General features: G+C 46.8%; 1 protein-coding gene across 1 annotated transcript; it reads right to left on the reverse strand.

Annotated features, from left to right (window-relative positions):
• Positions 1–9,111: 9,111 nt before the first annotated feature.
• On the reverse strand, positions 9,112–22,321 carry GDF10 (growth differentiation factor 10). Its single transcript, XM_039872450.1, has 3 exons — positions 22,006–22,321; positions 12,032–12,957; positions 9,112–10,114 (listed from the first exon to the last, which is right to left on the reverse strand). The coding sequence occupies exons 1-3, from the start codon at positions 22,319–22,321 to the stop codon at positions 9,923–9,925; spliced, it is 1,434 nt and encodes a 477-aa protein (XP_039728384.1). The 3' UTR covers positions 9,112–9,922.
• Between the last annotated feature and the right edge of the window lie 5,151 nt (positions 22,322–27,472).

The raw sequence follows: 27,472 nt of genomic DNA on the forward strand, positions 1-27,472 counted from the left end.
AATGAAGGCTCTATAAACATCTGACAAACACACAGGGCTTGTGGGAAGGACATGGCCTACTGCAAAGAATCCTAATTTCTCCACGGGGTTATTGCCCCCTAATTAGGATCCTTTCTCATTTCCTTGCCAGCTCTATTCGAAAGAATCTCAAGACAGGGTGACATATGCTCCGTCTTCTGGGCCACAGAAACAAAGAATTCAGGAAACAAACAAGACCAAAAAGTCTTCCAGATATAGAAACAACACGGAACTCCTAGAAGACCTACAAACCACAGGCTGGAGCGGGTGGGTGGTGTGGGGACAGCACCAAGGCCAGTAAGAGGGATGCTCACAGTGGAATCAAAACCTTAAGGTGTGGCTCCAGTGTGCTCTTTGCTTCAGTTTCTCATCTGTCAAGCAAGAGAGTTTCCAGCATTAGAGATTACGCGTTAATTTGCCACAAAGTTCAGTGAGGTGATGAAGACTTCAGAGTCAAACAAGATGAGGATTCAAATTCCATCTCCTTCTCTGCAAGTGGGATCTGGAGCAAGTCACTTCTGGTTCAGAAGAGAGTTGTAAGGATTTAGATGATTATGTGCTAAATGTCATGGCAGTCACAGTTAGTCCGGGTCAATTGTTTGGCTGCATTCTGGCTGCCACTTCTCTGTCCCAGGTCTGAGTAAGCTGGGAGTTGAGGAGGAAGCCCTGTGCCTCCCAGGCTGCTCTTTAGGGACACCACACATACATACAGGCCTGCTGCCAAGAACCCCAGAAGAGCTCTGTCAATGGTCTTGGGCAGGGAGTCTTTGCGCTTGTCAGAGGAGTGGCTGCCTAGGCCACATTTCTTAGTCAGGAGAACCATGGAGACAAAGCAGGGGGAGGGGAGCTCTGAGACCAGTACATGCCCAAGAGACATCCCCCTGGCCTGAGGAAGCTGACAAAATCCAGTAGGGTCCTGCAAGGCCCCAGGGTCTGCATTATTTTAAGAGCATCATGCCCACACTTAGGTTCTGATCATTTCCATCACGTGTGGGCTTGAACAAGGCAAAAAAATACTCTGGGGATCTACTTTGAGGTGAGTTTGAACAGGAAGTTTTTCCATGTTGGCAGTACTCCTGGGGAGGGTGGCAGTGAGCTGAGCAGATTTGGGGAGCTGTAGGAAGGGTCATGGCAGGCTGAGGTCAGAGATCCCAGCGAACACCCTGCTTTTCTCCCAGTGGGGGCAGGGTGAAATCAGGAGCCCAGGAGCGGCCAGGACTGGACAGAACTTGCTGTCTCCATTCTTTAAGGACACTTCCAGGGGAAGATGGACAGGAAGGGTGAGACTTCAGAAGTGCTGCTTGGAAAGGGGGTGGGAAGCATGCTGAGCATTGAGCCAGCTCAGTGCAAGAACTTTTGCACTGATGAAGAGGGTGAAAAACCCGGGAAGTGGAGCTGCAACTGTGCAGTGAGAATGAGCTGGGAGGAGCTGAAGAGCAAGGCAGGGTCCCCTACTGTGCTCCAGTCTCTGGAGGCAGCCCAGAAATCTGTCCCACTTGAGGCGGAGCCAAGGGATGCATGAGGATAGCTTGGATATGCTCAGGAAAGTTCAAAGGGCTGCTACCTGTTGTTTTCTTATAAATGTGACATTTTCTTTTCTGATTATAATAATAGTATGTAGTGCAGTTAATTTGGGAAATGCAAAATATTATAAAGAAGGAAATAAAAATAAACTACAATCTCACCATCCAGTGATGTCCACAGTTAACATTTTGAGATATATGTGGCTCCACAGTCCTCTATTTAAAGCCTTATGGCCAGGAGGGTTTTGCAATTCAGAAAGCTTCATATTTTCAAAATTCGGTATGGCATATAAACTGTAATATATCCAGTGGGGTTGGGGATAACAACTTATGATCAAACACATTAATATTTTGTCAGTGAAACAAATAAAAACACACATATCCATTCAGGGCAAATTTCTCCATAAAAGGAATTAAAAGGAACATCATATTTTCTGATAGTTTCAGGTATAAGGATATCAGATAAAGGGCTGTGGACCTGTTTACAAGTGGGGTCACCACATCTGGCTATGGAGGTTACACACAAACAAGGTTCAGAGGTGCTGGTCACACCAACTGTAATATGGGTGGCACTCCCAGCATTGTGTGTGCAACATGCCTATGAGTTTCTGGAATTATCTGCCTCATAAACTCAGCATATCCACTTCTCCTTTATTGTTTTTAAATAATTGTGTGAAGTTGCCTGATTCAAATTACTGGGAAGTCCAGTGTTTCCCTCTCAGGGAATTTCTTTCCTGAATAGTCCAAGTGTACTGTAGGTTTATTTGTCCAAAAGAGATGATAGTAGGATGATATCAGTCCAGCTTCTTAATGTTGAAAGGGTAAAAGGAGAAAGGAGTCCTAATAGGTCCCATCTGCTGTTGCTTCTCAATGACACCTGGGTTTGCTGTTGGAGATAGGTCATACACTTCTAACTATTGATGTGCACAGCTGCTAGGATGCCCTAGCCGGGCCAGGTTTTTGTTGTTTATCAGGTTTTTGTGATGTCTACCTATGGGTACCAAGGTAACAGCATTTTTAGGCACACCCCCAGGTTTAGCCATTCTCCAGAAGGCACGTCTTTGTGGCAGGTGGCTGGGTCAAGAGAAGAGGCCAGCTGTAGTCACACTGTGATCCAATTTTGCCTTCTCTTATAAAATTCTGGGTTTTTATAGGGGAGTCTAGGTGATCAGCCCAGACTCCTACTTTCCTCAATGTGGTGTGATTTCAGACACCTTGTTACCTTTCTGTACAAATGGGCCTTTGGTCCACCTGCATAGATCCCCTTAACTCTAGGTCTTAGGGAACAAAGTTTAAGTCTTGTTTTATCTTTCTTAGAAGATGTAGGGGTCCTCTTATAAAAGAACCCCTCCTTCTACTGCCACCAGCTTTCCATTGCTAGGGCCTCTTGGAAGGGCTGCCTTAATTGAGCCACAATTCACCTCTTCTCTCCCCTTCTTTCCTCTCCCAAATTGTGTACCATTATGACCCAGCATTCCATTTCTGTGTTCATCCCCAAAAGAATTAAAAGCAGAGTCTCAAAGGGATATTTGTACACCTATGTGTATAGCAGCATTATTTACGATAGCCAAGAGAGTAGAAACAACCCTAGTGTTCACTGATGGATGAATGGATAAACAAAATGTGGTATATACATACAATAGAATATAATTCAACCTTAAAAAGGAAGGAAATTCTGACATAGGCCACAACATGGATGAACCTTGAAGACATGCTAAATGAAATAAGCCAGCCACAAAAAAACAAATATTGTGTGATTTCACTTATATGAGGTACCTAGAGTAGTCAAGTACATAGAGACAGGAAGTAGAATGGTGGTTGCCAAGGGCAGAGGAGAAAGAGGAATGGGACATTATTGATTAATGGGTACAGAGTTCTAATTCTGCAAGGTGATAAGAGTTCTGGAGATTGATGGTGGTGATGGTTACAGAGCAATGTGAATGTACTAAATGCCACCAAACTACTTAAAAATGGTGACATCTATGTTATGTATATTTAACACAATTAAGAGCTCCTTTTATTTCAGGTTGCAGAAAAGCAGAATCCAAACAAGCTTAAGAAAAATGGATTATGCCTAACTAATGAGAGCTCACAAGTGCAGCAAACGTTTGGCTCTAGCACAGCCTGGTCCATAGTACAGACTAAGTTGTAATCTTTTCTTCACTCAGAACTGTGTGGTCTTCATGCTCTATCTGTGTCTTGACAAAAAATCTGCAGCAGGTCTATATCCAATGGGAGAGGAGCAAAATCCTGTTTTCCAGAAGTCCCAGTTAGTCACATTGGGACATCTCCCATGACCCAGACAATCACTATGGCTAGGGGAATGCAATGCTGGGTTGGCTTAGGTGGGGGTGATGTCACTGGCAGTAAAGAATGAGAGTTACATTGGGATGATTCCTAGAAGGCTCTAGATCTTGTCACCAGGAAAAGATGTCACTAAAGGACTATGTAAGTATCTTCCCATGCCATGAAAAAATTTTCATACACTTTGCTTTTAATGACTGAACAATATCTAACCATATCCTATATTGACAAGCTCCAACTGTAGGACAATTAGACTATCTATTAAGATAATGTTGCAAGGCATATTATTATAGTCTATAGTTTATATTATTTCCTTAAGACAGTTCATCAGAAGTGAAATATCTACATCAAAGTATATGTAAAAATTTTCAAAGCTCTTGGTAGACATTGCAGTCACTCTTCAGAAACTGCTCTTTTAATATTCACTACCATTAACAGAGCCTGAGAACACCTGTTTTACCACCCCCTCACCAGTATGTCTTTCTAGTCTTTAGTCATTCAATGAACGAAAATATGTTAATTTGCATTTCTAGCTGACATGGACTAATTTTCCCCCACATTTGGATGAGCCACACCACAGAAGGTACATGAGTAGCTGCCTCTCACTTTGGCTGAACCAGGGTTGTGCTCAGGAATTGTATGGTGGCATGCTGTGTGTCCAGGGAGAGTACCAGAGGGATCACAGGTGCCTGGGTGTTCCTCAGGAACACTGAGTGCTGTTAGCACAGAGCCTGGCACTTGGTAAGCATTCAACAAGTACTCATTATTGCTCTTGTCGGTACTAAGTAGGATCTTTCTTTCACTTTCTCTATCACTCCTGGGGCAGCTTTGTCCTTCCTTCTGCAGAGCACCTGCTTTGGCTTTGCTCTCAGTTAGGAATGCCTCATGCTCCTCTCAACTGTCCTCCACCTGGGCCAAACCTGCCTGGCCTTCAGTGGCTGATCAGGACTCTCCTTCACAGTGAAGCCTGTGTGTTTTTAGTAATGGCACTTGTTGGATTTTTCTGATAACCACTACAAAGGGCCCTTCCTGTCTGTTGTTGACTTGAGTTAGCACATCCTTTCAGCAATTTGGCATGCCCACTGAGCCAGTCCTGTGTTCACAGTGGAGTTGAGGCCCCTGCTGGGCATAAGTTCTACTCATCTCTGCATATGTCATTTAACACCTCGGGGTGATCCATGGGGTATTTTGGTCAGGCTGGCTCTGGTGGCCCCTGGCTCATCCTTGCCCCCAGACAGTTAGGCATTTCTATGCTGTGGTGATTTTTAATCAAAACTGTTGTAAGCATCATCTCTCCCAGGACTTGCAAATTACAGAAATAGAATCATCACATGCAATTGCTATGGTAGAAGCATGATTTAATAATCAAGAGAGGCAGATCTGACTCATTCATTTATTTCAAGGATCACTGAAACTCATCCCTCCAGCAGGCACTGACCTTAGCCTTCATTTATGGAGGTGGGACAGAATCTACTTGAATTTCGGTGATATGGCATGGAACCCCTTCCATTCCGGGAAACATGACTACAAGGACACTCATCCCTCTGTGAGCTTTTCAAGCTCCTCCACACTCACTCATAGGTTGTTCAGAGGAATGAAAACTGGACCCACCTTGATTCTGTAAGGAGAGAGTGTGAGCCAAGAACAGAGGGGTAGGTCACTTTCCAGCTCCAAGCCTACCCTTCCTGAGATCCTGCTTCTGTTTGGCACAGGGAAGGTATTCAGCCAATGTGAACTCCCTGTCTTGGGACTATGCCCAGGAGGCTAGCACATTTATTAGAATAGAGGTTCTTAAAGCATGGCCTCTGGATCACCACCTGCAGCATTAGCATCTGGGAACTGGTTAGAAATACAAGTCTTGACCTGAGTCAGATTGATAAATCTGGTCAAGCCCTCCAGGTGATTCTGATGAATGTTCAACTTTGCACATTGGTTTTGATAAAAGAAGAAATTCATATGAGCCTGCCAAGAGATAAAATATGTAGATGTTACCTAGCATGGTATTTGGCACATAGCAGATGCTAAATAATTGAATAAATAAACAAATCTATTCTTCTGCTCATCTACCCCCTACTCATATAAACAGGACTGCTGGGAGACATTGGGGGAATTTAGAATCGACTTAGACCTGAGTATGAAAAAAAAGTGAACTGCAGCTTAAATGAGCATCGTTATCTCAGGGAGAAGAGAGAAGAGTAATGGAAATCTCAGAAGTATCACATTATCAGTAAAGAATTTTGTTTCCAGCTTAGGTAAAAGAAAAGAGCCTTGAATTGTAACATCAATGATTTGGTACACAATTTATATCCAGAACTGGCAAGCTGATTCTGCCCTCTTCCCACTGGAACTCCCTCCAGCACTTTTAGGCATGTGGTGCCATCAAATGCATTTGCACAAGCTGATGCCTGCAATGTCTTTATGCCACCAGCCAAGTCCAGTTCTTCCATCCTTGTGAAGCCATCTTCATTCCTCTTTCTCTGGACTCCTCTCCTTACACTCTCCTCCCCCACGTGATTTCTGTAGGCTCCTCCAGTACAGCTCTGTCTCCGACCTGGCCACAGAAGAAGCACTAGTGGTAGACTACAGCTCTGATGACATTTTATGAGTGAATTAGACACAAAGAGGGACCTATTGGGACATCCCAGGCAAGGTAACTGGTAGTACCTGGACTCAGTTTCCCTACTTTTTCAGTAAAATGGTTGTATCACTTTCCAAAGTTTTCTCTCAACCTTAAATTTTCTAGTTTTCATTTGTACTGCTTATATTTGTCACATGAACTAATCTATAAGGCCCAGCCCTTTCAGAGGATGTATAACTTCACAAATAGGGCCTGGTGGCAGGCCATCACACTGCTCCCTATAGACTAACACAGACCCAGTTGGATGACCTCAGGGATCTGTGCACATCTGAGCTGTGTACTAGAACCTCTTACTCCTGTGACAATACGATGCTTATATTTTGGTCTTAAGAAGAAAAGAAATTGTTTCATACATACATTTCTTTTTAAACCTTGCTTTACTGTGAGGTCACTCAGTGCCATTGGGACAACCCTAATAGGCTGATAATGGGATCACTGGCCAGGAAGCTGAGGGGCAGCACAAGCCACATAGGTCTTGAATCAGGAAGCCTTTTGTGTCAAAGTTGATAAGACATGGATGGCCTTATTACTTACCTATCCTGAACTTGCTTTTCTGAAACACCAATTGGGTAGTATGTTGCAAAGTTGTTTTGAAGCTAAATGAGAGGCCAAGTCTAAATTTCATGGTGCTCCAAAAACGTAAGGGGTCTCTGATGACACTAACTCCTTCCACCCACCCTAAAGTCATCACCACTGAGTACCATTCACCCTGGTACGATCATGAAGTCCCATGAAATCATGGCTAGACTCAGGGGTGACCCTCCCAGCCTGCTCCCGCAACCTCCATAATCTATATAAATAAAACAAAGGCGTTCTAGACTTTGGCCATGACTCAGAAGATCTCTCAGAAACTGCAAATACTAAAAATAATAAAATATAAATATTACAGAACATCTCATTTTCATCAAGAAATGGAAAGCAAGTAGTTTAATGAGAGAAAATTGAAGGGGAGAAAGGAAAATGAAGAATCTGATATTGAGAAAAAAGGCGTTTGGAGCCTTATCAAGCACCAATATTTTTTACTTATTTTGCTATTAACTTACATCCTGTCATCTTCCAAAAAGGATTAGATATGGCAAGTCAACCACTAAGTTTGCAGACCCATTTGAGACATCCCAGCAAGCCACAGAAACTTGAAATAAATCATTAAGTACTACTACAATTCCTGCAGGAATAAGGACCACCCCCCTCGACTCACCCGATCTCTGCCAAGAAGCAGGGCTATGTGTCCGGGGCAGCTGTCACACACATGTGCCAGGATCATTTGGAGCATCTCAAAGGAGATGCTGAGCAGATGCTGCTGGACTCTTACCCAGGTGCCCTCAGACCCCTCTACCTATCTGTTCTGGGCAATCTCTCTTGTTGGTCACTTTGTCTCCAGTAGCTGCCCCTGCAGCCTTCTTCAGAGGTTGTCAATGTATCTGGAGCTACAGTGGTTGCCTGTGTAGAGGGTCAGAGGCCTGGGAGTTTCCATTTCTCCCTGCCCAGCCCTACCTGGGGTCAGCCTGGGGAAGGGTCTGAACATCCAGCTCCCTTGTCAAAGCCAGATTGATTCTAAGGTATAATTAAACTCCAGAGCTCCCCACAGAGTCCAGACGAGTCTGGGATGCTTGGCTTCTTGCCTTCCAGTCCTGCTTTACCCACTCCATACCTGTTTCTCTTGGGAGCACTTCCTCATAAGTATCTTGTGCAGGAACCCTGGTCTCTGGAGCCCAACCTAAGACGGACACCTCGGTCTGCTTTTCTCCTCTAAGTCCCTTCTTGGAGGACTGCTCATGGCTTCTTGATCTCCTCCACGTAAGACTGAGGGCCTTGTCATCTTCTCAGGTCACAGCCGAAAGACTGTTAGATGCCTGCCACAAATTGCACCTAGCTTCTCCTTCAGGAATGCTGGTCAATCAGCTTCAGGCACTACAGCCATACGGCGATGCAACTCAGAGATAAGGGAGCCATTTGGAGGAGGCTCTTTTGGGACAAGCCACTGACAAGGAAGCGGGGCAGTCCTTCTACAAATATGCACAGGGAGAAACAGACAGTCCATTCCTATAGGAGCCGCTGGACCTTGGAAGAGACCCCTGGCTGCTTATGTTGAGTCTCTTGCTTGAACTACCCCAAGTAAGAGGTCTGTGACCAGGCAACCACAGATGTTCCTTTGATGTTTCAGGCCTCTCCCAATTACTCAATGTCTTTCTTCTCTGAGGCTAAGAATGTAAAGAAGCTCTGCAAGGCTACCGTGTTGCCTGAGCCAAGTCCTGCCTGGATGAGCCCAGCGTTAAGAGCTATAGGCCAGAGTGGGTGGGCAAGCATAGGAGCAGCCAGTTTCTGGAGATTGACAGAGATAAGAGAGTGTGGAGATGGACTAGAGGGGACTCAGTTGATCCCAAAGGGGACTGTGTCCCCAGCAGCACCCTGGATGTCATGCTTACAGATGGAGATCCATCAATATTTTGGAATGGATGACTTTTAATTTATTAGTTTTCCATAAAAGCACACAACATAAACCATCTACAGTATAGAAAGTATAATTTACAAAAATATAAACATCTTGGTTATTTTTAGTGTTCCAACATAATACTGCATATGTTATTTCCATCAGCATGTTTAAACAGTGCACACAACCAGCATGATTACCTCTGTGGGAATGTTTTCAACTCCTTCCTTTTGTTTTAAAATAAAATATATATAAGAAAAGAAATCAAAATTGGTTATATATGCATAGTGTATGTATAAAAGCTTTTGCAGTAGAGTTTGAAAGAAAACATCTATTTATACAATTATTTAGGCCCTGTATCAATATGTGGCCTGAAATGTTTGAAACTATTTAAACGAAGTTCTTTTCACGTGAAAGAGCAAACGCCCTCAAATATGCAGTCTTCTTTGCAGGCTATGAGATGATGATCACAAAAGCCAAAAATGTGGACCTGTTCAGTTTTCAGGCCTTCAGAGCAGATGAGCAGCCTTCCCAGGGCTAATTTCCAGATTCCTTTAGGGAATTCAGGCTGGCATTTTAGGGACTTGCTCACTAGCAATGAAAACCCCAGAATGATGCTCTAGAGAAGGGGTCCCCAATCCCCGGGCTGTGGACCGGTACCATTCCGTGGTCTGCTAGGAACCGGGGCCACACAGCAGGAGGTGAGAGGTGGGCAAACTAGTGAAGCTTCATCTGTATTTGCAGCCGCTCTCCAGCACTAGCATCACTGCCTCAGCCTCACTTCAGATCATCAGGCATTAGATTCCCATAGGAGCACTGATCTCTGGTGCCCAAAAGGTTGGGGATTGCTGCTCTAGGGGACAGATCCTCCTGGACACAAGGTTGCCTTTGAGTTCTGCCCTTCGTTTGCAGCTGCACCTCTACTCAATCTCTCTCTCCAGAGGCTCTGAAGATGGTACTGTGTGTGAAGTAGGTTAGAGATTTCCTTCTACCCTGGAGCGGCTGGTTTTATCGGCAGGCACAGGTTTCCACAGACATGTTGGGGTACACCTTCAGAACCACGTTCCGGTTCTCATCCAGGAAGAGAACCCCAAGGGAGTTCATCTTGTCGGGAACGCAGCAGGGCTCTGGGATGCCTGGAACGATTCCTACAGCTCTGACAATGCTCTGGATGGTGGCATGATTGGATGGGCGAACAATCTGCAAGGCGGGAAAGGACACTAGTTACCTTGGTACTGTGCCATCTGCATGTCTTTGACTCAGGCTTTGGAAAGGAATAAAAGGTGAGATACCAGGGCTGGTACTCCTTTCCTCCCAAGTCAGCCAACAGACTGAGTTCCTGGGAGGTTTGCAAGAGCCTCAGGCCTTCCTGCCCCTCGGGCCTCGGAGAGGGAAGTCACAATCCCTAAATGGCACTGACCACTAGGGGGCACACAGACCCAAGGAGCACCTGGAACTGGGCTGGAGTGTTTAGAGCTCTCTAAACACTTTGGAGCTCCCTCAGCTACCCGGCAGGTTCTGCCTGGGGCTACAGCTGCCCAGGTTTCACAGTCTGAAGAGTACAAACATGCTTTCTTGTGATCCTGTACTTAGCACCAAAGGGAAAGACTTTCATGCTTATGTTGTTTGGTGTGATGCCGCTGGAAACTGACATTTTCTGGATGTCTGACTGAGGGTGTCAGATGCTGCTTCACTTGTATCATCCTACTTTGTCATCATACCATTCTATGGGATGAGTATTACTTTAATTTTAATGGTGAAGAAACTGAAGCTTAAAATTAATAAGCAACTTGACCAAGACCTCTCAGTTAGAGTAGCCAGGCTTGGAAACCATGCCTGCTGGGGCCACACCTGCTCTCTTCCCCTCCATCTCACATCCAGAAGTGTCTGTCTGTGTCCCAGTGGCAAACACACAAAATGCCATTCCTTAAGCACCTCTAACAAGAAGAACAGGACCAAGCCACATGCATTTCAGCTCATCGCCAACCAAAAAGAGTTTTGTAGTGTGTTGAAAAGAAAAGCCTCCTTTGTGGGGAACAAGGTGGAGAGAGAGGCAGGGACATCTGATTTGCAAGACTCAGGCTGGTGTCAGGAAAGGTAAGAAGGCGGCCAGCCAGGCTGACAAGGTAAGTGTCGGGTCAGCCAGCTGAGGCCTGTTGAGTACTCCTCCTGAATCCGCTAGGCCCTTCCAGCAGATGTCTGTCTCTGTAGGGTACCTCCCTTCTTCTCTCTTGCACATGTATGGCTTTGAGGAAAAGCCCTTAATTCCCAAATAGAGTAATGCTGCCCCATCTGGGTCTGGGATTTCCCAGCTGGCTGATTTATTAAGGTTAAAATTGGATTCATGCACTGACTTCCTTTCTTGAAGGAGAAGGCATGACCCAGAACTCAGCAGAGGAGCTAAGCAAGAGGAAAGTGTGCGTTGTGTGCTGAGGGTCGACTTCAGCTGGCAGTCAGCCTGCCACAGTTCAGGCAGTGGGGAGATGGATAGACAGAGCTACAACTCAGCCTGGAGGGAAGGTGAGAATCTGAATACATTTCCAGCACAATGGCTAAAACAGCCCCATGCTGTGTGTTCTGCAGCTCGTGCACAGTGAGAGCTAGTTGTCCTGTGGGTCCCTGCCCTGAGTAGGGGAAGGGAGGTGGGAGTCTTCACTGGGAAGCCTCTGAGACCAGCTCTGAGCTGGTCACAGATACTAATGCTCTGAGCTTCAGGCCAAGAACAGAAACAAAGCCTTGGCAAGGAGGGTGCTTCAGAGACCTGTCTTGTCTGCAGGGGTGCAGCATCTCCTCTTCCTCTGTAGACTGTTGCTTTGTGGGAATACATACCTAAGGAGATGCATTCTCCTCTTTCCAAAGGAAGAAATGTTCTGATTTAAAATTTAAATTCAACCAAATCAACACTTTCAAAAGCATAGATCAACCACGTCTGTCTGTAGGCTTTACCCACCCAAAAGGTAGCCACGTTGGGACCTCAGTCTATCTATCCCCCACCTCCAATAGATGAGAGCCGTTATCTCAATTTTACAGACAGGAAACAGAGGTCACAAGGCAGAAGGACTTGCCAGTAGGGGTAGAGCTGACAGTCGATTAGACAACGGGCAGAACACAACCTACCTTGGGCATTGGGAACTCGCAAGCTCCTGCACAGTAGTAGGCATCGAAGGATTTGGGCGAGATGATCCATTCATTCCACCCAATGTCTGCAAAGTCCACTTTCAGATATCTCCGGGAACAGACCCTTGGCTCATCCCACTGCTTCCTCCGGGCTTTTTGCATCGTTTTTTCATCGAAGTGCAGCATTTGCGATGAGGCCATGAACAAATCCTGGCCCTTCTTCCTGCGGTCCTTGCGCCCTGCCCGGGGCTTCAGGGCCCGGAAGGCGCTGGGCCACAGCTCTTGCTTGTGGTAGTGCTGGGTGTGAGAGGCTTGTGCTGGCCTCTCATCCAGCCCAGGCAGCTCATTGTCCTGCAGGGGCCCAGTGGCCTGTGTGGCCCGCCGCACACGGGGGTCTGCAGAGCTGTTGGGGGCTGTGCCAGGGTCTGGGTCTCCAGCCTGGAAGGGGTCATATCTTTGTAGTGTCACTGCCACACTATTAGGTTCTGAGATAGCCAGGTCGTTGGCATAGATGAGGATGTAGGGTGCATGGGGGCTGGGCCTGGGCACCCCATGGTCCTTCTCCCCAGAATCCAGCTGGGCAGAAAGGAGCAGCTCACCATCCCGGCGGGCTGCCTTGACCATGGAGGAGATGTCCTTGGCCTGCCACAGGCCCCGTGGTGGAGGCGCCAGGGCCATGGCCCCTCGGAGCAGCCCCTGTGTGGCTGTGTTCTGTGAGAGGCTGCGGAAGAGCAAGTGCTGGCGTGAGGGCAGGCCTGGGGGCAGCAGGCGGCAGGATGCATTCTTGGCCTGCTGCTTGCATGGTACCTCACGTGCCTGGGGCCACCTTGGCTCTGAGTAGAAGTGGAATGTGGCTGTGAGGATCATTTCCGAGTTCTGCATGGAAGTCAAGTTGAAGAAATACACTGCTTTCTGGTTGATCACTTCTGTGAGAGGAAGACAGATCACAGCCTATTAGGTTCTCTCCTTCATAGGCCTGCATACTCATAGGGTCTTCCTCCCAGAGCTGGGACAGAAGAAGTACACTCATTTAGGGAGCATTTACAGGCCGGCCAGGCTGTCCTCATCTCATGTAATTCTCACATGAAACTCACGAGGGCGCCAGTTGTCAACCTCAATGAATAAATGAGGAATTAAGGTCAGAGAGGTTGGAGATTATCAATATTCCCTTGAAAAAAAAAATGTAGCAGCAAACAGGGTGGGTGCTCAGGCCTGCTGGACCCTAAAACTCCTGTCTCACCTCTTGCATACATCCACACTCCAATGTCTCTTAGTGAACAAATGAACAAATTATCTCTGACACCTTCATTAATGAGATAAGGCGGAATCAGGTATTAGGGATAGTTTAGGTCCTGACAGCAGCCCCTTCCGTATTTTCACAGTCATCTTCTCTATTTTACAAACACTAAATGCAGCCATTCTTCCAAATGAGGCGAAATAAATAGGCTGCCTCATTCTTTCCCTGCATTCTAAGTGTCTTCTGAGAAAAACTGGCATAAGAACATGGCCATTTGGATGTCTGCTATTTGTTCTGCCCAACCTCTTTTAAGCTTGTTTCAAAAAAAAAAAAAAAAAAAAAAAAGATTTTACAAAGAAATCAGGATTGTACAAGGTCACTCAACAAAATTTCCAATATCCAGGTTGCTCTCCAGAGGCCCAAATCATGATAAGGACCAGGATCCCTCAAACATCATATCCTCAGCGTGAGAATACTTGAGTCCCTGCATCCCTGGGGCTGTCAACCATCCCTTCCTTCTCTCCTGGCTCTATCAAGTGTATCCCAGGGCCCTGGGGCCAAACCCCCTGATCTGCAGCCCCAAGAAGCTGTCTAGCCTGGCAGCATAAGTTCTCTGAATGTCCAAGTCCTCTCTAGGGTTCGTATGAGAGAGAAGAGTGGTTTCTAGGCCTTCTTGTGATGCTGCGGACTAGCAGGAGACCAGAACTGCCGGGTAGCCTGACTCTGTCCTGCTGCTCTATGTCCTGCTGCTCTGTGTCCTGCTGCCAGTGTCAGTCTGCTGGGCAAAACTGGGAGAGAAACGGAGCTTCAGAAGGCAGGAGTGTGTATGCGTGTGGGGATGCTGGGATCTCCAAAGTGCATATGCTGGGGCAACAGATTCTGATACCTACAACCACAGGATCAGCTGAAAATTTTTTTTGTTTTAACCAAAATCTTCAGTTTAAGGTTAATTGTTTCTATTGAGAAGGAGGCATAATTCACACACTCTTAAGGGATTATGAGAGAGAGGAAGGAAAAAACACATCTATGGAGAACTCAGTAAACGCCAGTCAAGGCTTATGTGACACTCTAAAGACCCTGCCATATCTAATTCTCAGAACAAACTTACAGAGAGGTATGGAGGCCCCTCCACACTCCTCAGTGTGGTACGGCCTGCTCCACACATAAGGAGCACTGCATAGACTTAATGCACACTTAAACGTGGCTTCCCCAAACACTGCAGCCTGAGTGTCATGGTGTGGAGCCCGGAATTACCAAACCTCCTGGATATGGCCCATGGCCCTCCTCTTCTGGACTCAGCCCAGAGGGTCTAGGACAATGGGCTCAGGAATTCATGTATTAGCCAGAATCCCAGGGGATTCTAACTTTCAGAAAAGTTTGGGAAGTAGGCAGTGGCTGTGTACCTGCAAACATCTGGATTGACCTGTGGGTGGAGTAAAGTTCACCAAAAACCACAGCCCTCCCACCCCCCATGCTAGGAAAGGCCGGAGGAACTGGGCCCCAGGCCACAACTGGGCCACACAGCATTCTGGGTCTCACTTTCTTCATTCACTTCAGGAAGACAATAGTATCTCTCTCTCTCTCATGTAATTGTTTAAAGGACTAAATAAATAGCATATGTAATGTGCCAGTCACAAAGGAGGAGCCCCCCACATGTGGTTCCCTACTTCTTTCATCAAAGGACCATGGCTGGTAGAGCAAGCTCCTCCTGCACCAGCTCGGGCATCTCCTACTGAACGACCCAAATATCAGAGTTGTGGCGCAGCTAACACAGCAGATAAAAATGTTTTTCTTTTATCCAGTTCAAGACTTAACTCTATTGTTCTGCTAGAGAACACTGGAGAAAAGCTAGGACAAAGAACTGTCCCATTGCAGCAGGATGCAAGCAAGTATCTCTGGACTGGAAACCTATAGCCCTTGGCAAGGAGGAAAGGGGTGACCTGAGGAACAAATATGCAGTTCCCAGAGAAAAGCACTTCAGCCCCTCTCCCAGTGACAAGATAAAAGACCAGATGGGGTATAAAGGACAACTGTGACCACCATGGCAGGAACAGCAACTTTGGCCTGAGGTACATGTGGCCTAAAGGAAGGTGCTGGGAAGACTGTTTAGCTGGTGGCAAGAGGCTTTTTCTGAAGGTTATTTCTGCACAGGGTACAGCAAATGCTGACCCGCCCTTGGGATGTAGAATCACAGAAAGCATGATCATAAAGTTAGAGAGTGAAGAATCTTCTTGCTCCACAGATTGCACTCAGGGCAGAAGTCCTTCCTCTGTTTGGCTTAAACACCTTTGGCCAAAGGGATCTCCCCTGCTCACTAGGCAGCCTGCTGCATAAAGATTCTCCCTGCTGGGGACTGTTCAGTTGGAGATGGGTCACCCCTATCTCCAGCACATGAAGGGCCACAGGCTGGCCCTGCGGGCATGTAATGCACAGAGCTCTAGGATGTGGCTGAGAGAAGGGGCACCTGCCTGAAATTTCCCAGCTTGGATGAGCTTAGGCCTCCAAGAAGAAATCCCAATGAGAAGTCCCTATTTCTTATGAACCCTGCTGATGCCTGGGGCTCATGTCTCATCGTCAGTGAGAAAAGATCTTCCTCTTCTCTCCCTCCTTTCTTTCTTCCCTCTCTCTTTCTTTTCCTTTCTTCCTTCCTTTTTGGTTTCCCTCCCTTTTTCTAATAAACGTTGAGGAAACTCCTACTATGGGCTAAGCACTGGGCTGACCAAGGTCCTAGAAAAGGTGATCAGAGTTATCCCAGAGGGGCCCAGCTTAGGGATGCGACAGACAGATAATCATGGTAATGCCCATCTGTAGTGTAGTCACAGCTGACAGCACTGTCACGTGAGTCCCTGAATACTGGTACACATACTCACTCACAAGTAACCACCTCACTCGGAGCCCTCCATTGTCCTAAAATAAAACACAACCGCTTGCAGAGGCCATACTTGATTTGTCCTGCTTATCTCTCCAACTTCATCTCCTACCACTATCCCCATCCTCTGCCCCAGTCACCCTCGCCTTTTTCTCCTTCCAATATGAACCTTCTCGGGGCTCTGCCTCAGCTGTTCCTTCTGGCATCATGATTTTTCCTCCAGGCACCGCCACTTCAGGTCTCTGCTCAAATGGCATCTCCAATAAAGGGTATCTTTGGTTCTCATGGCTAGAAAGAGCAGCCCCACCATTCTGTCTGTCTCCTGCTTCATTAGTCTTTATGTCATTTCCCAACATCTTAATATATATTTCTTTGTGTTTCCCTTTTCCCTAGAACACAAACTCCAAGAGAGTAAGGAATCTGCCAGCTTTGTTTATTGCTGCTGTATCTCTAGACCCCAGCACAAGGCCTGAGTGACAGTCAGCGCTCAGAAATACATGTTGAATAATGGGAGAAGAGTGGAGTCTTTGCTAGATTTGTCTGCTTCAGTTAGTAAATTGGGGGTTTCTGGCCTGCTGCCCTGGTGCTCAGCAAACATATCCTGAAAGCAGTACAGAAAGATACAATTGATAATGCAAATCCAACTGGAGACACTGGGCTATAGGATCTTTGTCCAGTTACTTCCTCTTAAGCCTCAGTTTTCTCATCTTTAAAACAAGAATGCTATTTTTTACCATTATGGAGCTCCAAGCTCCAAGCACATATGCATGTTTAATTCCTTGCATTCAGTGAGGGAGCAAGATGGGTCACTCATTCTGTGGACAAAAAGATGGAGCCTCAGATGACTCAGCTAATAAGGGCAGAGCCACAGTGTGCACTCAGATCTATCTGACCCCAAGCCAAACCCTTAGATAGATCCATGAGGTGCCTAACAGTGATAATGTGCTGTGAAGTGCAAATGTTTTTGCAAGCACAAGTCATTATTTGAATGTTTGTGGTTGTGACTCTCCAAGAAAGAAAAGACTCACCTTATTTAGATAAGTTGCTCTCTTTATGGGTCTTTGAAAATCTCAGAACCCTAAACAGGTTTGCTTTGCTGGGTAACCAGCCTCCTTCTCAACTCGGTGGAAATGGGACTAGAGGGGAAGAGGTAGGGAAGGGACCTCCTAGCCCCAGGGTTTCCCCAGGTACCCTGATGTTTAAACATCAGGCCAAGAAGATGCTCAGATGGCCCTATAAAAGCAGAACCCAAGCCACCTGGAGTTTTGTCCCATCATCCATTGTCCTTGCAACAATCATCAGGGTGACCAGAGTGAGAATGCTGAGCTGAAGAAGTAAGCACCAACATAAGCTGGAGGAAGGAAGCAGTGGGCTAGCCAGTGGTGCTGTGGAGAAGCGAAGAGAACTAACATGAACTAACATTCAGGCCCCAGAGTCAGGGTTTAAATCCTGCTTGCATCACTTACTAGCTCTGCTACCTTAGGCAAGCCATGGAACCTGTCTGTGCCTCAGTTTCCTCATCTGTAAATCAGGCAGAATAATTTATTATCTCTGTGGAGCTCACAGCATGGTGCTTAACTCCCTGCACATGCTTAGAATACACTGGTCATGTGGCACCATGAACTACTGTTGCATTTAAGGCACCATGACCCCAGAGCACCGTCAGCCCTCATATCACACTCATACTTCACAAGGAAATAAAGGGTTAATGTCCTTACTACATAAAGTAACTCCACAAATCAGGAAAAAAAAGACAAGAACCCCAACAACAGGAAGCGATTTCCACAAGAAAAATTGCAAATGGCCAATAAGCATGAGACCAGGGTGACTAGTAATAAAAAAAAAAGAAAGATAACTTCAAATATTTTACCTGTGTGTCGAAAATATGATCTTATTAAAATGAGATATATTCCACCAAAATATTAACTCTGGTTATATTTGGGTGTGTGATTAAGGATGACTTCCTTCTTTTTAAAATTTTTTTATAATTTTTCAATTATAGTTCATATTCAATATTATATTAGTTTCAAGTGTACAGCATAGTGGTTAGACACTTATATAACTTACAAAATGATCTCCACAATAAATCTAGTACCCACCTGACACCATACATAGTTATTACAATATTATTGACTACATTCCCCATGCTGTACTTTACATCCCAGTGACTATTTTGCAACTGCCAATTTATGCTTCTTAATTCCTTCATCTTTTTCACCCAGCTCCCCAACTCTTTTCATCTGGCAGCCAACAGTTCATTCTCTGTATTTATGAGTCTGTTTTTGTTTTGTTTGTTCATTTATTTTGATTTTTAGACTTCTTTTCTTGATTGTGACTTTCTATAATTTCTAGATTTTTTCCCCGGTAACTATGTATGTCTTTTAAAATCTTTTTCTTCTCTTCACTGTCCTCTCCCCTCCGCTTAAGTCTTTCCTTCCCTTCTTTTTCTCCTTCTCTCTCTTGCTCCCTTTCCCTCCTCCTCTTCTCTCCCATCCCCCTAACTGTATGCACATTGTATAGTCCCCCACTGCCTACAGGAAACTGATAACACTTAAGGCTCTTGATGGCTTAGTTGTAGCCTACTGGTCCATTTCCATCTCCTGCCTCTGTCTTCACTTTATTTCCTCCCTGAAAACAAAGTCCTCACAGTTCCAGGTACAGAGTGGAGTGCTTTACTTCTACACCTGCCTAAACACCACCTGCTCTTTCGGACTATGTTTGGGGCCTCACCTGCTCTGTGAAGACTTCACTGGCCCCTGCCCAGAGCTCCTTCCCTGCTGGGTGAGTGTTGTGCCTTAGGGCTCTGGAAGAATACTCCCAGCCCTTTGTCACTCCATCGGTCCACCTGTCCTGATGTTCATATTCTTCTGCTAACACCTATATTCCCCACCAGCTCCTGAGCTTTACTGGGCAAGGCCGACAGTCTATGCATCTTTGTGTCATTTGAGCTTACAGCACTTGTCACCTTCTGAGGAAAGACTTGAGAGAAGTGGAATAAACATGACTTTTGGCATTGTTGACAAATGGGTATGTATTATTACACTCATTTTAGAAATGAAGAAATTGGGCTGAGAGAAGTTAAGTAACTTGACCAATATCACACAGGCAGATAGAAAGCTTAAATTTAAATATAGGTCATTTGGGGCAGGAATATCTAATCGTAATCCTTAGGTCAGGCTCAGAGGCTCTCTCCACTGATGTAGACTTACCAGGGAACAAAACGTACTTCAAGGAGCAATGGAAAGGAGGGAAGGGTGGCTGGAGTAATAATAGTAGGGGCTAATAAATTATTGACACTTACATGTGTCAGGCACTGTTTTAAGCACTTGACATATCTCAGATCATTTTTAAAAAAACTTATAAGAAAAGAAGAATTATTAGCCCCATTTTAGAAGTGAAAAACATTGAATCATGGGCAAGTTCAGTCCCTTGCCCAGATCACAGACTCAGTATTTGGACCTTACCGGTACAGCTTGTACTGGGAACACAAGCTCTGCTGCCTGGTGGCAGGCCAGGAACACAGTTCCACTGCAACAAGGGCTGCAGGTACTGATGCATTTGTTGTCAGGAATAAGTGCCACCCCACTGAGACAGCAGAGGCTACCATCTTGGAGCAGGCTAGTACTGATACTTTCCAGAACCAGAACTGAAGCCTGCTATTTTTGTGCCTCATCCATAAGGTGAGGGATTTCTGCCCAGGCTCACACCTCCTCTTAGCTGGGTCATTGGGTCAGGAAGCAGTCACTTCTGAGGGGCTGGGTGTGAAACAACTTCAGTGAATAAAGGGAGGAGTTGAAAAACTAAACTGCCAGGACCTATGCCAGGCACAAAATCCACCTTATTTCACTGAATCTTCATCTCCCAATTGTACGCACAAGAAACTATGCTCAGAGAGGTAAAGTGACATGCACCACAGCACAAAGCCAGTAGAGCTGGGACATATACCTGTGGCTTTCAAATGGTTCCAAACAAGATTGCTAGGTTTTCCAAACAGTCCCAGACTTGTCCAGAATAACCTCCCAGATTGTCTGTTCCACTCTCTGTCTCCCAAACCCTGGGCTTAGTTCTGATGGGGCTGGGAGAAGGAGATAACAGTGAGAATGGCACTGGCTGGCAGATGGGAGGCACCAACCACTGTCACTGTGAACAGTCTCATCCTCTGCCTCTGAAGGACTGTCTCCGGGTCCTTTTCAGGGCTAATCCCCTGTGCTCCATTGTTACCTGTCCTATCCCTATTCTATGAAAATAGAGACAAACTGTGTACCTCCATCCTGGGGCTTCAGAGAGTATGTGGGCTCACTAGGCATGCTCACTCCTTGTTGCAGCAGTGACCTTGCTGGCCTTGCTTTCTTCAACTGCAAGGCTTTGAGAACTGACTTAATGAGTACAAGGTCAAGTCTACATCTATAGGAACACAAATGCTTCTTAATTCCAGGTGAACAACATACACCAGCACCTAATCTGGCCAGGGCTGGGCTCAGGCTTACACATATTACCTCATCTCATTTCTGCATCTCCACAGGAAAGATGCTGGCATGATCTGCTCCTTTTGTAGATGATATCCCTCAAGTTCACAGAGCTTTAACAGTTTATCCAAGGTCACATCTATGCCAGATAATTCTTAATTTAATAATAATGATGCAGAAAAGAACCCCGGGTGGTGAATGAAAGGTACCAGGGAGGATGGAGTTAGATATATTTGACCTGGAGCCCACCAGAGTCTGCTCAATATGGAAGACTGGGCCTCTCTGTGGCAGGTGCAAGGCTAAGCTTCCCATGTTTGGCTCTGAAGCCACAGATTTTACCTTGAGTCAGACAGCCAGTGATCAACAGGTGGCAGATCTGACCCCAGGCTGTCTGGCCCCAATGTTGGGCTTGTTCCTGATGGTCTTTCACTTGATAAATGGCCTCCTCCCTAGAAGGGCTGCAGGGGATCCCTACCCACACTTTCTAGAATGACATTCTGTGACCATGAGTAGTCTCCATGATAACCAGTGTCTTACCACCACCCCTGACACCAAGCTGCACCATGACAACCAACCAGTGTCTTACCACCACCCCCGACACCAACCTTTCTGAACCATGGGGCCTACAGAGGTAGCCCAGGCTAGGTGGACAGATAGCTGAGGCTGAAACCTGGTGGTACTCTACTCTCTGAGCAAGGTAGGGAGGGCTGTGCAAGTAGCCTCTGTCCAGCTCTATTCAAGGTGTGGGAAGAGGGGAAAGGATCTGCTCAGGTGTCCTCTGCCCAAGCTTCTGGATCCTTCCTCATACCCCCACATTCTAAGCACTACATACCAGTGCCCCACAGGTTTCAGTCTTGAGCATCCAAGATTAGGCACCAAAGGCCCTTCTCAGTCCACTCTGCTTACCCAGACACGGAACCCACTAACTGCCCCCAGCTAGAGGTTCACACCCTCTGTCTGGGCCCAGTGCCTGGGATTTCTATCAGGTCTTATGCTCATCTGACATGTCCTCCTCAGTGCCTTCCTCCTCTGTCAAGAACCAACACAACTGATCCCCTATGACATAGATTCTCCCACCCATAAGCTCCCCCAGCCCAGTCCCATTTCCATCCTGTGTTTAAAGCCTTGCGTATGGAGTGTTCTGTGTCCAGCAGGTGTGACACCCTTCCAGGCTTGGCAGCACCCCAGGGGCAGGAACTCAGTATAACTTTGTGCCACTTCCGCGTCCACACTGGAGGCTCACGGACTGGCATAGCAGTACTTGGTGAATAGTTAATGAAAGAATGAATGAATGAGTCAATGAATAGAAGGAAGAAGAAAAGAAGAGGTGCAGGCTAGGAGGATGGATAAGTGAGGAAGGGGAAGAATGAGAAGAAGAGGCTTCGGGGCCCCATCTACTTACCCAACCTGGGACGGAAGCTGCGGACCGTGTTACCCGCTCCAGGTCGCGGGCCCCTTCGGCTGTATTTCTCATAAAGCCGGAGCATGTGGACAGCGACCATGTCCTGGGCACTCGGGCCCAGAGCAGCAGCCGCGTCTCCCAGGAACCGCTGGGGATCCTTGTCCCCCACCAGGCCATCTGCGGCTGCGGGAGGGATGGACTGGGCAGGGGCCGTGTGGCTGCTGCCCGCGTTCCGGAGCAGCAGCGTCAGCAGCATCAGCAGCGACAGCAGTCGGGGCTCCGGTCCTGGGCTGGTCCGAGCGGGGCCAAGGGCCATGGTGGGTGGCGGTGGCGAAGGGCAAGAGCCCACAAGGAGAAGAGAGAGAGCGGGCGCACCCGACGCTGCGATTCGACCCTGAGGCTGGAGGGCGCGCGGGCAGCCGGAGTAGCTGTGCGGGGCGCGGGGCAGAGCGGGGCAGCCAGCCAAGCTCGCGGTCACGGCCGTCCGGTGCTGTGAGAGCAGACCAAAGCTCAACCTGGCGCGCAGCCTCCGCACACTCGCGCCTCGAAACTTTGCAGCTCACGGTGCGGCGGGCTCAGCGGGTTCGAGGGGCGGGGCGGGGCGGGGCAGCCTGCAGTGCCCTCGGGGGGACCCGGAGGCACGTCTCGGACTACCGGGGCCCGCAGCTTACACGACCGTGCCTGGCCCGCTAAGGGTGCGTGCTCCCGTATGTGGCGGCGCGCGCGCGCAGGGGTGTGCGCCCGAATGTGTGGCCGGGAGTGTGGGGGGCGTGGGCGTGCTGGAGCGCACTTCCCGCGCCCCTGCGGAGAGCCGGAGACCCGCGACTCGAGCGGCTCCTGTGTGTCGCCGCCGCAGCCTGCCTGGGGCTGCGCGGGAACTGGGCAGTCTTTCGAGGGGGGCCCGCCTGCGGGGTTGCCCCTGCAATGACATGCGATAACTGTGTGGTTGCAAGATGACGGCTCCCCCGTGAGGACCCTAGAAGGGATGTCTGTGCGCCCAGTTGCCTCTGAGCCAGTGTGTGTCCTAAATGCAAGAGTGAGGGGAACACGGACCCTCCCTGGGCAGCCTTTGAAAAGAAAAACCCTATCCCCAAATCTCAGCGAACCAAAGCAACTGGAATGAGATCCTGATTAAAGTTAAGAATTAGTTGGTGACCCCGGATTCGGCGACATGATCCTGGTTATTGAAGAAACACATCAAAGATCTCTGCTAATCTTTGGTTATGTAGTCTTCAGGACTGTCCTGAAAAAGGACATGGTTTCAAATGGCTTTACAAAACGTTTCCAAAGCGTCAAGATGGGAGGCGAGAAAGTAGTGGCTTTTCTAAGAAGATTTCACTCTGAAGTGAGGGAGTCATGAATCCCTGGCCCACTGCCACTCCTCTTAGCCCTGGGCAAAAGGTCCTGAACTTCATTTTGCCTTTAGCCAGGCTTCTAATCTACAGATAAAATTTCAAGGGATCTAGGAACTTGGATGGGGAAAAAGTACATCTTTATTTTCACTTACCTGTAACTGAAACTTAGCATTTCCTATCTTAGAAATGCAGGCAGCCAACCACAGTGGTATTAACCATACCTGTGACTTTGTCACCAATAGCCACCACCCATAGATATTTTCATATCATATGAGTTGTTTCATATTTCTCAAAATATCTTTTTTGCTCCTCACTATTCTGAAATTAAAGTAGTTGTTAAACCCTCTGCTAGTTATTTAATGAATTAATTAAAAAGACATACATATTACTTCTTGCAAAGTTGTTTTAAAAAATATTTTTATTGATAACTATTTTAATGTAATTGACTTCCTTTATAACCTGGCATATTTGAGATAGGGTTTACCCCTTCCTCAGTCTGAGAAAGGAGTCCAAGGCCCACACAAAAAATTTAGGGAAGGAAAGGACTGCTTCAAACCCATGTTCTTCCAGCCGGTCTAGGATGCTGTCCATGCTACATTTCAAAGGACTATTTGCAAACTTGTGAACACACTGTTCCTTTACTTGGTAACTTGGGCTTCCTGAGCCAAAATAGCTACTTTTCTTGGAGGGCTCACAATGCAATAATTGAAAAATTGCTGGAAAAAGGTTCTGTTGGTGTGTAAAACACAACCCGTTTGTAATTTTTAAAAACCTTGCAGTGTCAAATTAGAGGCCATCCCATTGAGAGCCTCTGAACCTCAGGATTGTAGCTTTTGGAAAATTACAGAGAATTTTATTGATTTTGATCATTAGCACACATTGCATTCAACCTCCCGTTCCTATATCTCCCATTTGTTCTGTAAAATAGTTTTCAAAAACAGTTTGCTGGAGGTGAGATGATCAAGTCTCAATCTTGGACTTGATGAGTCTCCTTATAAATGATCCACACCATCTTTTACTGCTCCCTCCCCACCCCACCCCCACTTCCTCTCCTTCTCTATGCCCCTCACTTCCCTCTGCCCCCTTTTCCCCTTCTCCCCCAGAATGCCTCTGACCTGTACCGGCTGGGGGTAACCCCTGCTCATGGGTAGTTTTGTCTCTGCTGGGGCCATACACAATTGAGGCCTGTGAAAAGGAGAGTGAGTCTGCAGGAGGCCGGGACAAGCTGGGCTATTCTCAATCTGTGTCCATTAAAGCCTTCTTGCTCTCCTTAACTCATTCCCTCTCCATTCAAACTAGCCAGAGGGTCAGGCTTTAGGCGGCACTAAAACCTGTAGGCTACAGATTCTCTGACATTGTTGGGAAAGAATTAAGGCATCAGCCGGGGACGGCTAATATTTCTTGCTTCATTTTATTGCTGAACAGCAGGACTGTAAAGTCTTGAACACTAGAGCACTATGGCCGCCTTTTATGTAGCCGAGATGATGGGATAAAAATGTGTTTGGTGAAGCAATTCAGATTACCACCGGGTCACATCCTCGCTGGCTCCCAGCATGGCCTGCAAACAGCATCACTAAGATGAGAAACAATTGCTGTGCAATTTCAGTTCATGCAGAACAGTGTTTCTAGTGTGGAAATGAGGCTAATTGTGGAGCTTGCCATTGAGAATGTTTTGTTTTTAATAGCTCAGACTGCAGCTCAGAATAAAAGTTGAGATGGCAGACTGTGGATTCAAGTCCTGAGAGCTGTGATTTCTGACAGCTCCCTACTAAAATTATCCTGGTCCTGGAAGTATGAGATATTCATCTTGCCCAGGGTGCTGAGGTCTTGAACTTGCAGACTAAGGTGGAGAGTGCTCTCTCCAGGGAAGTGAGAGGTTTTGGGGGGACCTTCAGTCTTTCAGACCTCTCTACCACACATTTTGGGCTAGCGGGGGTTCCTTAAGCTCAGCAAACTCTGAGAAAGGAGTGAAGAGTCTTGACCATTACAAAATTCTACACCTGATTAAAGGAGCAAATTTCGGACAATTCTGAGAAGCACATTCGTTTGGTTTCATCCAGAACCTCTTCCTAAGTAATACAACATGAAATGTTCCTGAGCAATTATTTCATGATGTTGTCCAGCCAGTTTGTGGGAGAGTCAGTTTGCGGCTCTGACTAGCTCTGTCACCCTGGGCCAGCCACATCACTTCTTTGGAGCCCCCGTAGCCTCTGTTTCAGCTCCCACACTTTATAAGTGGATCTGTTGCCTCATGTCAACCTATTCTTGAAGTAGAAGGTATACATGACCCATTGGAGTCAATTGGGACTAGGTTCATGTCCCTCTTTTCACCATGTCCCTCTTTTCACCGTTATCAAGCTGTATGGCCTCGAGCAAGTTACTTGACTTCTCTGGACCTCAGTTTCTTCAACTCTAAAATGAGGACAAAAGCAGGATATTATGAAGATCATTGGTGAGGTTTTTACATGACCTGGTACTAAGTAGCACTGCTCCTTGTTTTTCGTGCTCTTTTTATTTCTTGTGTGTTCAAAAGATTATGGGCGATTTGGTGAGAGTTTCAGCCTGGCCATTCCTTGCTCTGCAGAGGAAATGCATTTCTTAACACACATGCCAAGAGCTGAAGATAAAAAGGAAAGAGAATGTTTCCTTGATTAGGAAGTCATAGACCTCTATCTACCAATGAGTTTTTATTATCAGTATCTGCGGGTCCCTGTCCAAAGATTGGGAGGATGATTCATAGCTCTTCATCTAGATTTCCAAAGCTCTTGGCTCTTGGGACAAAAGAAATGCCAGCAAGTCCCTGTTCCCATCTGGGGCATGAGCTGTGAAAAAGCGACTGCTGGGGTGCTAGAGACAAGAAACCCAGGGCCTCCCCAGGCCTCTGGGCCTGAGTGTAATAAATCTGTGAAATAACAAGCACAAAGGACTTTATAATCAATGACAGATTTTATTTTTGCTCTGGCAAAATCCATTCGTGGAGTTCCCATTTTATAGAGAAATAACTCCTCCTCAGCCCATATTCTCGTTCTTAAAGTTGGGAAAAACTCTGAGAATCAAAGTCAGCTCTCCTGAGAAATATGGCAGGAGAAAGCATGACTTCCCCCGGGCGGGAAACCAACTCTCCCGTTACTTCCTAGGGTGGCTCGGGCCATTCATTTCTGTTTTGCTAAAATACCCGTGACATGTGAATAAACCAGGATTATAGAACATTGTCTCGGTCAGTAATCTGAGCCGGCATGGGCTCTGGTTTGATGAAATATAGTGCTCTCTGAGCAAACATGGGAATTGGTATTAATTCTCGTTAAAGCTGAACAGTGGGACTATTTAGAACTGACGCATGAATGCTGCACTGTGGGGAGCGACAATTTGAAGGGAGCCGATTCGGGGGAGGGGAGCAGTGGCATGTGTGAGTTGGCCAGAGCAAGCCAGTTTAGGAGATGTCTACAGGGGAGGCAGGCAAAGGGACACTTCAGAAATTAAGACACCTTAGGGGATGCATGGTCTTCTTACTACCCCAAAATAATCTTCCTCAACATATTTCCAGGAGGGACAAATCCTTGCATCTTTGTCCTGCATTCAAGTCCTTATCATCTGGTCTGTCTCTGTCAGGAGAGCCTCTCTCTAGTCTCTTCCTGCCAATCCTCTCATGCTCCAGAATTCAGAAGAGCCCACATTCCCTCATATACTTCTCAGCCTCCTCCTGCAGTACTTTTTTAAAGACATACCCCTTCCAGGATGCAGGTCTTTATCCCCCAGCTCCCAGGACAGTTGTCTTTGGATGGCTCATAGCTGTATTCCTCCTTCAGGAATTGCCTCATAGGGGACCCAAAGCTGTTCCCTTCCCCGGGAAAGCCCAAATGCAGTGACTAGGCCCTGAAGGATGTAAAGGCCTGGCCCCTTTGCTCCAGGGAAGGACAACTCTGCAGGGCCATCCAGCTCCAGGACTCTCCGCATGGGCTCTGTTGAGACCCCTGTTGTAGCCATATCACACTCACCTTCTCTCTCTGACCAATAAGGTTCCCACAAGCACTCTCCTACAAATCTCTTCATGTACATTTCCATCTCAGAATCTGTTTTGTAGAATACTTGACATAAGATAGTGAGTGCCAAGA

This window comes from Pteropus medius, unplaced genomic scaffold, assembly GCF_902729225.1.
Source record: "Pteropus medius unplaced genomic scaffold, Ma_sr-lr_union100, whole genome shotgun sequence".
Taxonomy (NCBI): Eukaryota; Metazoa; Chordata; class Mammalia; order Chiroptera; family Pteropodidae; genus Pteropus; species Pteropus medius.

Bases quoted from the DNA above. Each gene is read 5' to 3' on its own strand.
- GDF10 (XM_039872450.1), bottom strand. From the start codon at position 22,321: ATGGCCCTTGGCCCCGCTCGGACCAGCCCAGGACCGGAGCCCCGACTG. The intron at 12,958-22,005 runs GTAAGTAGATGG...TTCCTCTCACAG, and splicing joins CAGCTTCCGTCCCAGGTTGG to AAGTGATCAACCAGAAAGCA. The intron at 10,115-12,031 runs GTAGGTTGTGTT...CCCGCCTTGCAG, and splicing joins GCGAGTTCCCAATGCCCAAG to ATTGTTCGCCCATCCAATCA.